The sequence below is a fragment of the Saccoglossus kowalevskii genome, chromosome 7, assembly GCF_978046115.1.
Source record: "Saccoglossus kowalevskii chromosome 7, keSacKowa6.1, whole genome shotgun sequence".
NCBI classification, from domain to species: Eukaryota; Metazoa; Hemichordata; class Enteropneusta; family Harrimaniidae; genus Saccoglossus; species Saccoglossus kowalevskii.
Genome location: NC_140647.1, coordinates 24,092,626 through 24,104,472, shown reverse-complemented (window position 1 = coordinate 24,104,472; position 11,847 = coordinate 24,092,626). Strand labels below are relative to the sequence as shown.

The following is an 11,847-nucleotide window of genomic DNA, read 5'->3' as shown; positions in this document are numbered from 1 at the left end:
CTGGGTGCTTGGAAATGTTTTCAAGATGAAATGAGCAAGATTATCACCATCAAAAACTTGAAAAGCAGGCTTAGCGAATAACAAAGACACTAAGAATTTGAATTTGTATATCACACTCTGTACACCCTCCTACCTTGGCAAACTTTATTATTTAAAGCATTTTTTTAGTATTACATCGATCTAGCGACGAAATATTGCTGCAACGTTGATCGGAGATATAATTCATGCCCAGTATTTGAAGCACATCTCCAGGGGCGTTTTCCAGCAAACACGTCATTTGTCATGTCAACAGAATTTATAAAACTTTTTTAATAAAACTGAACAAAGAATTTCATTCTGGGTATTTATTGGTTGTTTTTGTTTAAATTTAATTATTTTAAAGTCAACATTCAAAGGTCATGTCTTGTTTGAAAAGGGCCAAACACCTTAGATGCGGCTCCCATTTATAGCAAACACCATGTTTGTTTAGTGTCGATCGTTTGAATATCACAAATTTCTTGTTGATGCATTCTTTTTTTAAAGCAAAACAAGCAAGAAGACGACACGAATTGTAATAATTAATGGCCGTTCAGAGGCCACACTATGAAGTAGCAACTTACATTGTCAACCTGTAAGTACTTCCTTTTAGCTGCTTGACTTCTGTGAAAGGATATGATAGAATCTGTTTGACCTGAGAGAACCGCCTCAGCAGCCCTGTTAGCCAATGATGTAGAGAACACGAAGACCTGTTGTGACGTCACTGTAGGCGTTAATGTAGCAGACACCAGTGATGGACTTGGATGAAGAACTAAAACAAAGATAAAACGAAAGATATCAAAAGAATGATCTAACATGCAAACTCACTCATACGTTCGCTTCAACTACAGTAAGAGGAACAGAGGAAAATAGCGCCCTCTTTCAGTTGCACCCCACCACCAAACTAAAAACCTACACATCTTGGCTAACTTAAGGAGTCCGGCTGAGTCACCTGATCCAGAGATACAGATCCACTGACCTTTGGCATTGACCTCAGCTTTCTTTGAATCCTCCTCGTCCTCCACATCTGAGCACCATACTGAATCTTTTGTCTTGTACTGCCTCTCAATAACGCATCTCCTCTTGGACCTTGACAAAGTTTTTCCTTTGTCGTCTGTGAAATTCAATTAGCAGAGGAGCGTTTAATTTAAACTTGAAACGAGTAAAGCAAAAAAAAAAACCTGTACTGACAAACTGACTTGCATGGAAGGGTGCAACTGAAAACCTGTTTGCTGAAAACCCGCAAAAAATAAACTGATGTGTCTGCAAAAAAATCAAATAAAAACGAACATGCAGCATTTGCTGAAAAAAAAAAAACATAAAAAAACAACAACAAAACTCTTAACGTATGTGTAAGTCCCAATGCAGACTAATGTAGAATACTTTATTTTCGCTTGAAATTTACTTTTGCTATTTTCGCTGAAGGATGTTTCCCTGAAAATAAAATCCAGCGAATATACTTTTTTTCCTATATTTGACATTAAACTCATCAAAAATCGGTGAAAATAAATTCCACACAAAACGCCCAAAAAGCCTTTTTAGCGAAAATTAATTCCAGCCAAAATAAAGTATTCCACAGTATTTTTTATGAGCAAACTGTAGTTCTGTGGCAGACAAATAAAAATAATCACGTCTACATGGCAACACCTGATCAGGTCATTAAACTATTAAATGCTATTTTTATCTCTATCTACCCATAGCATCATTTGATTCTTTTTTCACATCATTTTCTATACATTTTAATCCCAAAATAGTATGTATTGTTAAAACATTTTTAAGAATTTTCTAATAGAATTTATGTAAATACCATTTTAACTTCGCTGCATAGTAAAAACATAGCATAACTATCACATCCTCACATTTTGTAAATCTAGATATTTATAAATTTAGTTTGCAAATAGATACAAACTAACAACATACTTGTCCATTTGTACCCTTTTTTCTTTGCAAGGCAAAATTTAAAATGAAAGTTCAGGAACAAAATACAATAATGTGGATAAAAAAAAAATTTGCACAAAAAATATAGGTTGAAATTTTGGTGGGGAAAAATACTGAACAAAAATTAACAACAATACGGTTGATATAATTACATTGATTAATAACGATGTTCCTCAATTAATATTACAGTGTAATGGTGAAAACTCTAAATCCCCCCCTCCCCCATAAAATTTGTACTTTTCTGGCAATTTTTTGTATTTTATTGACTTATCGATCACAAAATCTTTCTGTTTTTCGTTCTCCAAAATGTCATTCTCTTAGATTTTTCTTCTTGAACTTGAGGATCAACACAAATCAACACAAAAACAGTGTTAGAAAAGGTGAAGAATATAAACTTTGTCAAAATTGCTTAAATTGCTAGTTCTACTAGCATTGTTTATTATTCGGTTATGATTTTAGTTTGACAAGAAATATATGCGAAATTCAAATTAGTTTTAACTTGAGGTAATGTTTTAGCACACTTGAACTATTTTTACTACTTTTAGGCATGAAAAGTACATGTTAATTTTATTTGCCGGAAAGGATGATTTACACTATACATATATAAGGAAAATAACATATTGAATTAATTACTGCACTATCTGGTATCAATTTTATTTCAGTCAAATTTCAGCTCATACCTTGAAATCATCTGTGCTACTCTTGAAAACTCAGCACTTGGTGGATATTTTAGTACAATTGATAAGATTTTCAAGTTTAAGTGAAAGTACCCACAGAAAAAGAACAAATTCAACTGAAATAAAACCAATATCTTGACAAAAATATATATATTCCATGACAAAAAATTCCAAAAGTATAAACTAAGTTAAACAAGCAGCCTCTCGGCTGAGATAGCTCCGCTGTTAGCAATGCACATTTCAATTAAAGTACAGAAGATATATTAGAACAATATGCATAGTATCAATGCAATGGGACTTGCTGTTTTAAACAAGAATTCAAAAATATCATTTTTCACCATAAATGATTGTGGTTTTTAACAAGAAGAAAATATCACTTTTTACCAAAAATGACAAAAATATTCACCAAAATTAGAAAATTAAAGATATCATCATGAAATGAACAAATTTTAGAGTGATCCACATGTAGTACTTATATATGTAATATCAAAGCAATTGGACTTGCGGTTTTTAAAAAGAAGTTGAAAATATCACTTTTTACCAAAAATGACAAAAATATTCACCAAAATTAGAGAATTGAAGATATCATTACAAAATGAACAAATCTGAGAGAGATCCACATGTAGTACCTATATATGTAATATCAAAGCAATTGGACTTGGGGTTTTTAACAAGAAGTTGAAACAAGTCATTGTCAATGACACGTCCCCGTTCCGTTCATATTTGAGTGACATATACATTCAAAGCAGATCATGACCGAAATGCACCTGCATATGTACAACACATTGTGCTAAATCTGAACAAAATCCATCCATGCATGACTGAGATCCGGTTCTGGAATTGTGAAAATACGTGATTTTGATGCATTTTCGGCCTTAAAATGGCCATCATTCCGCTATTGTTAAGCAGATCATGAAACAAATGCACATATCTATTTGTGACATGATGTACCATGTGTGTGTGAAGTTTGAACTTGATCAATCCAGACATGTCTCGGATACGGATCCAGAACTGAATTCTTTAAAACAAAATGGCCGCCAGTCCGCCATTTCGAACTTGATCCGAAAAAAAAAATGACGTGCATCAAGGTCCTATTATGTTTAATGTATGTACCAAATTTGAATGAAATCCGTCCATGCATAACTGAGATCTGGGTCCGGAATGGTGAAAATGTGCGATTTCAATGCATTTTCGGCCTTAAAGCGGCCCCCATTTGGCTATCGTTAATGAGATCATGAAACAAATGCACATACATATTTGTGACATGATGTACCTTGTGTGTGTGAAGTTTGAACTTGATCAATCCAGACATGTCTCAGATACGGATCCAGAACTGAATTCTTTAAAACAAAATGGCCGCCAGTCGGCTATTTCGAACTTGATCCGAAAAAAAAAATGACGTGCATCAAGGTCCTATTATGTTTAATGTATGTACCAAATTTGAATGAAATCCGTCCATGCATAACTGAGATCCGGGTCCGGAATGGTGAAAATGTGCGATTTCAATGCATTTTCGGCCTTAAAGTGGCCGCCATTTGGCTATCGTTAATGAGATCATGAAACAAATGCACATACATATTTGTGACATGATTTACCTTGTGTGTGTGAAGTTTGAACTCGATCAATCAAAGCATGTCTCAGATACGGATCCAGAACTGAATTCTTTAAAACAAAATGGCCGCCAGTCGGCCATTTCGAACCCGATCCAAAAAAAAAATGACGTGCATCAAGGTCCTATTATAGTTAATGTATGTACCAAATTTGAACAAAATCCGTCCATGCATAACTGAGATCCGGGTCCGGAATGGTGAAAATGTGCGATTTTGATGCATTTTCGGCCTTAAAATGGCCGCTATTCGGCTATCGTTAATCGGATCATGAAAAAAATGCATGTGCATATGTCCCATATAATGTGTGATGTATGAGTGAAGTTTGAACTTAATCGGTCCATGCATGTTCGAGATACAGGTGATCACGGACGCACGGACGGACGGACGCACACAGGGCAAAACATAAGTCCCCGTTTTCGGACTGCGTCCGAACGGGGACTAAATATCACTTTTTATCAAAAATGACAAAAATATTCACCAAAATTAGAGAATTAAAGATATCATTACAAAATGAACAAATCTGAGAGAGGTCCACATATAGTACCTACATATGTAATATCAAAGCAATTGGACTTGCGGTTTTTAACAAGAAGTCGAAAATATCACTTTTTACCAAAAATGACAAAAATATTCACCAAAATTAGAGAATTGAAGATATCATTACAAAATGAACAAATCTGAGAGAGATCCACATGTAGTACCTATATATGTAATATCAAAGCAATTGGACTTGCGGTTTTTAACAAGAAGTCGAAAATAACACTTTTTACCAAAAATGACAAAAATATTCACCAAAATTAGAGAATTGAAGATATGATCATGAAATGAACAAATCTGAGAGAGGTCTACCCAAGGTACATATACACCAAGTATCAAAGCATTCAGGCTTGTAGTTTTCAAGAAAAAGTCGAAAAAGTAAAACCTTTTGGATGAGAAATAATTGATAGTGAATTGGTACCCTCAGAAAGTACCAGGATGTGTGACCTTTTGGATGAGAAATAATTGATAGTGAATTGGTACCCTCAGAAAGTACCAGGATGTGTGACCTTTTGGATGAGAAATAATTGATAGTGAATTGGTACCCTCAGAAAGTACCAGGATGTGTGACCTTTTGGATGAGAAATAATTGATAGTGAATTGGTACCCTCAGAAAGTACCAGGATGTGTGACCTTTTGGATGAGAAATAATTGATAGTGAATTGGTACCCTCAGAAAGTACCAGGAGGTGTGACCTTTTGGATGAGAAATAATTAATAGTGAAATTGTACCCAATACCAGAATTCATCAGTTAAAGCAGCCCGATAAACAGAAAAAGAATCTGGGTCTTGATATTACAAACTTGGAATACATAGCCTTCAACAACAAAAAGTTGTTTTTTTTAATGATTTTTTTCTATCATGAATCTGAATTTTTATTTATAGCTGTATAGGTCAAATCCAAGCCATATTTTAAACTGAGCTTTGCATAAACTTGAATTATTTTGTCTTTAAACCCGCATATATCCAAAGCATGTCTGACAAACCATATATGTTTACTACAAAAATAATATGTAATGTTTTGAGAGAAAAAAAATTAATATCAATTTTTAAAATATTATAATGGCGGAAAATAGAGCTATTTATTATGTTCTTCACAATGATTTTGTTCTTCTGATTTTTGTACTTTTTCATGCTCAATTTAGTTGTGTATGTTGGAAATAAATAAACAATGTACATGGTTCATTAGGAATGCAAAGCTAGAATAAATCCTAGATGGACCGACATTTAATCAAATATGTTACCAGTGGAAGGTATACTGTCGGGCAATTGCTGGTTGCTTATGAGTAATTCCTGACCATGATGCCACTGGTATTAATAAATTTGCATAAATTACATGTAAATTTATGCAAATAAGGTCACGCATTGAAGAAGGTAAAATATTATTATATACTGGATAAGTTAGGATAATTGACTATAGGATGTGAATCATCAGTGGAACCTTGAAATTGATGGTGATCTTGAATCTCAGAAGAAATCCAAAAAGTATCTGCATCACGTATATGGTTTGAATCCATTTCACATCAGTGATATCAATTTTGGGATTACAGGATCCCAAATGTATAACTAATCTATTTAATTTTGTTTTCAATTACCAATACCGCTATGTCCTACCTTTATCGTTCTCTCCATCAAGTTCATCATTTGAAACAAATTCCTGGTCACTATATCCCTGTTCATCCTTCTTTTTTCGTTTCTTTCGCACATTATCCTCAATGTCTTTACCCTCATCAGGGCCGTTTAGAGAAAAAATGTCATCTTCCCCGTTTACATTAGTAAGTTCTGTCTTTAAGTTAAAAAGATTTCCATTTTGATGGAGATTTTCCGTTTCCTCTGACAACAGGTTAAAAGTTTCTTCATCATCAAAGTCAAATGGGTTAGATTCATTAAATATTGCTTCTTCAGTCTGTTGGAAAAAAAACAAATTTAACTAAATTTAACTAAAATGTCAAAACGAAAAATCACAACACCAGATAGTCGCGAGTCACACAAGTAGATATAATGAACAGAATGACACGTACTGGTAGTGCTCAACATAACTCAATACACTGACGCTCATCAAATTAAATTATATGAAAAACAAATGATGGTGATTTTTCAAAGGTCAGGTTGGTGTGGTTAGTATGCTGGTGGTTTACATCAGCAGAGTGGTTTTACTGTTCTTGTTTGTGGTATGATAGCCTATACAAGACATTCATTTTTTTAATATCTATTATGACAGACATGATACAAACTGCAGCCAGTTTTTTTGTGCATTTTTTTGCATTTGTGAATGATATTATTCAAGGCAGGTCAGATACGGCCATTGAATATCATTTGTTAAAACAAAATGGCCACCATTCGGCCATCTTGAATTGGATTCTAAAATATGATGTGTGATGTAAGTGTTAAGTTTGAATGTGATTGATCAAGATATGGTCCTGGAACTGTTAAAGGTCACCTTTTGACCATTTTAAATGTTTGGGTTCCAGGGTGTGTTCCTGGTGGGTGAATGCTCACGATGACTGTTTGGGAGCCTGTTCGTTTTTCACAAGTTTCACCGAAATAAGGACTGACATCAAGATGCTACAAATTTTATTCTGTCAAATTGTGCGTATAAGAATATATAAAAAGCGTTTTCTATATTTTATAAAAGTTCATTGCTTCCTAAAGTAACATGAATGACCAAGACCCCACACCTCTCTGCGCATATATTACTAATAAACCAGGAAAGCTAAAAATATTGATCTATCCGATCATGCCACAAATGCATGTGCATATGTATGATATGATGTGTGCAAACAAGATACAGATCGTACAAATGAATGCACGGAGATGAAATTATAAGTACTTATTTTCGGACTACGCTTAAACACAAACTCACCTCCTCTTCCATAATTCTTAACCTTTCCAATTCGTCTTCTTCTTTTGCCTTTAAAACAATAATTAATAATAAAAATAACTGTCATAACCACACATAAATGATAAATAAATATTGAATATACCAGCACATGTTATCTTTTTTTAGTTGTTCCATCAAAAGATTACTTAAAAAACGTGATATATACATCTATTTTTGGCGAAATCACTCCCTCTACCATTAATCCAGACCTAATAGTGTGCATATAAAAGTAGAAATAACAAATCCATAGCCATAGAAGAAAATTGACAAGTTTAATAATGCAAAACAAATGACCGACATACAAATCTAAATTTTTGTGGAACACAGCTATACATTTAATAATCATTTTTTTTTTCTTTTTAAATGAACAAAATAATAGACACCATAAATTAATACAAGGAGTTTTAATAGTTCCAAATGTAGATTGAAGTATGAGAAAGCATCTATGTTGACGCTGGGCATGGGCATGGACATGAAAACCCTTGAATGTACAAACAATGTTGAGAACAAAGTGTCTAAACATCACCCTGGTTTTGGTCATCTCTCAATATATGATTCGTTATCCAAAAAAGCGTTCACAGCAATGTTTCAGATAAATAGGTATAGCTGATAAAACTGGAATTGTGGGAAATTTTTTTTTCACTAATGTGCATAAATTAAAATGTTTTTTTTTGTACATGCTCATTTTGTTAAAGGTGACCTTAGCACAGAAAATGTTGGAAAGCGACATTGATAAATACAACACAATGTCATGAAAAATACGATGAATATTTACATGAAATTTTAATTTGAGCAGAGCGACGAGAAATTGAACGTTCTAGGAATGAAGCAATCAAGATATTTTGCCTAGTCACAGGGACGAACATTTGGGCATTTTTACTGCCTGGCGACCATCTTGTTGAAAACAAAAGCCGACAACTCTCTGAAAACTGTACTTTGGGATAGTAGTTGAGACTCCCCTGAACAGTGTAACAACATATATAAATTGGATTGCTCAGGACTACTTCAAAGTTGAGTTTGTTTCTCTTGACTTTAGCTGTTTTCACCGGCACTCCACAGCAGCTCGCGCATAGCCAATAGAAATACATGGTACAGTGGTACGCGTCTTAGCAATGTGATGTAGCGCCACCCCCGAGAGTACAGACATTATTTACCTCTAGTTGGCCTTGAATGAGCGGCCATAGATCATTTTGTATATAATTAACCAATTCTTTTTCTTGTTGGTTGGTTACTTTACGATACTGTCTTAGAAAACTATGCCAGTCGTCTGATGTGACGCATACACACTCCCAGGACTTTTTATTTCCCTTCTTTATAGCACCTTCTCTGTACAGCCTCAGATCTGAAATTACAAAAATAACAATTAAAGAAAGTACACAACCAATCAATAGACATTTGCGAAAATTACAAACACTCTGATATTCAATAAAAGGCAAAATACAAAATGGCAGGATTAGAGTACCCATGGAAACAATATTGTTAGCCATTTTAACTTTATTTCACAGAAACTGCAAAGCATAGTATGTACACAGTCACTAAACGCATAACTGAGGTCAATGTACGACCACGTACCGCCTAAGTGAATACTTTCTAGTATCCTTGGAATAGGAAGTGGGCAAAATGGTGAAATTATAAAAATTTTGTTGATGTATTATGTTGTGTTGAAATGGACAGTTTTCAGTAAAATTTCATCAATTACACATGAAAATTGGTGAAAGTGAATGTTGCCAGGTAACAAAAAACCATTTCAAGCCATTAAGCTCCACTGAAACCAAACTATGAAAATGAAAACTAGTATTAGGCCTTGTCAGTGTACAAAACACTACTGGTCCACTGAGGCATGCCCGAGAAATTACATCAGACGGTTACGTAGAACCTAAAACGTTTAAATCAATGAAAAGATAAAATGCAACTTACCATCACAATACCAGTAAGTGTTATTTAATGCATCTTGTCCTATGGGGCAAAATCGCTGCGGTAAAAAGAGACTTGATTAAATTCCACAGCATGGTTAACTGACGAGAGCCAATGGTAGACGCAAAGTGTATACATTAATTTTAAAATTATTATTCAATCAAATCAGTTGATATCAGCACATCATTTTTTTCTCAATTCATTTCGGCTATCTGTAGCTACAAAAGTGTTAAGAAATTCCAAATTGCAGCAATTATCACAAATTATCACAAATTATCACAAATTATCGGACTCAAGGAAAGTGATACACTAACATTTAATATATTTTTATTCAGTAAAATATCATCAATGTCTACATCCTGTAATCAGTTATATCATCATAATGTGGAAGTATACATGTGATAATATATACATAATCCCACTTGTGTACACTGATGTCAAGCAAGAAAGGAAACATCGTGGGATTACACATGTTTATTTATCACAGTCCTCTCATCATACCCTCTTTCCATACACCACGGTGTGAAGATAATTATTTTCAAGGCACGAAATATGAAGTCCATAGCTACTATTATTGCATGTGTGGGTGAGAAGAAAAATCCAATTTAGACTTTATGCAAGATACAGTTAAACAATTATTTTTCTGAGAATATTGTATTTCCTCTATTATAAAAGGAAACTATTCATATTCATGATGATGCCCTGTGAAAAATGGTGATATCGACTCATGATGAGAAGCAATTCATTAAAAAAATGGCTACCAATCAGCTATATCTGGTTTGTTTAGAAAGAAAATTATTCAAAATGGAGATGTATAATCTCTTTAACAATATTAATCTAAGAAATGGACATAATCAAACTGTGGATTTCAAAAAATGGCAGCCAGTCAGCTGTCTTTGATTGGTTAAGAAAGAATGTTTTCCCAACGAAAATGGCCAAAGGTCAGCCATCTTGGATAACCAACTTAAGTGAACCAACATGTATTAAGATATAATACCACTAATTAATGACTGTAGCTGTGAAATCATTTGGTTCTTGCTAGCCAATGTTTTTTTCTTAATATTTGAAATGCAATGCGTGAGAGAGCAATTTAATTTCATCAGACTTGTATGTGTGAAGCTTTTTTTTTAAAGACAAGTAATGGTGACCTGTCAATCTTGGCAACTATTTACTAGATACCGTCTACAAAACATTTATTCTGAAGTTTGACAAATCTGTGAGTTTCGTTTCCACCCATTTCGCAGGAGTTTGATATACACAACATGTGTATTTCTTGCAAAGACTTGATTACATACAAATAAATAAATCACCAAATAAGAACATTATATTGATCTTTGAAATCTTGTCTACGGAAATTTTATTTGGCAGTATGAGACCTAAAAATCATTAAGTACAAACATTCATATTCTAATTAGTTGATGAGATAGACAAAAAGAATCTATCCAAAGTTCATTTATAATATATACCATGCAATCATCTTATGAAAAGTAAAATTATTTCACAAATCAAGAAATTTTAACACTTACCATTTCATGAGGATCAAAATAGTCATTTAAATATTCTGCTAAAGCTTCTTCATTTTCTGCATAAATTGCATCTATTACTGTTTTAAGTAATAATAACTGGAAAAAATACAAAACAATTAATGATGACTAAAAAGCACACAGCTTTGAGGTAATGATTAACTCATTCCAAGCATAATCAGATCATTTATTTTAGTTAAAAATGGAAGGGAAGCATTAAATCACTTTGAAATTTTCTATTACAATTAGTTATTGAATAAAACTGGAAAGTGAAGGCATTATGCGTTATAGGTGTGCAAAATGGAGGCATTATAGGTATGGAAAATAATAGCATTATGCAGGTGAGAAAATGAAGGCATTATACAGGTGAGAAAATGAAGGCAATATTGGAAAGCAAAATGATGGCATTATTGGGGAGAAAAATGGAGGCATTATAGGGGAGCAAAATGAAGGCATTATAGAGGAGCAAAATGAAGGCATTATAGAGGAGCAAAATGAAGGCATTATAGGGGAGCAAAATGAAGGCATTATAGGGGAGCAAAATGAAGGCATTAGTGGGAAGCAAAATGAAGGCATTATTGGGGAGCAAAATAAAGGCATTATTGGGGAGCAAAATGGAGGCATTAGTGGGGAGCAAAATGAAAGCATTATTGGGGAGCAAAATGAAGGCATTATAGGGGTGCAAAATGAAGGCATTATAGGGGAGCAAAATGAAGGCATTAGTGGGAAGCAAAATGAAGGCATTAGTGGGGA

At 33.7% G+C, this 11,847-nt stretch overlaps 1 protein-coding gene across 1 annotated transcript in view; it reads right to left on the bottom strand.

Moving 5' to 3' along the window:
* Positions 1-11,847, bottom strand: part of LOC100371586 (uncharacterized) — a 54,845-nt gene that overhangs the window by 8,353 nt on the left and 34,645 nt on the right. The window contains exons 5-10 of the mRNA XM_006821001.3: positions 11,098-11,193; positions 9,575-9,629; positions 8,812-8,999; positions 7,640-7,687; positions 6,391-6,682; positions 600-787 (exon numbers count right to left, since the gene is read on the bottom strand). Of these exons, the coding sequence (XP_006821064.2) occupies positions 600-787; positions 6,391-6,682; positions 7,640-7,687; positions 8,812-8,999; positions 9,575-9,629; positions 11,098-11,193 (867 nt within the window). The remainder of the gene's footprint in view (positions 1-599; positions 788-6,390; positions 6,683-7,639; positions 7,688-8,811; positions 9,000-9,574; positions 9,630-11,097; positions 11,194-11,847) is intronic.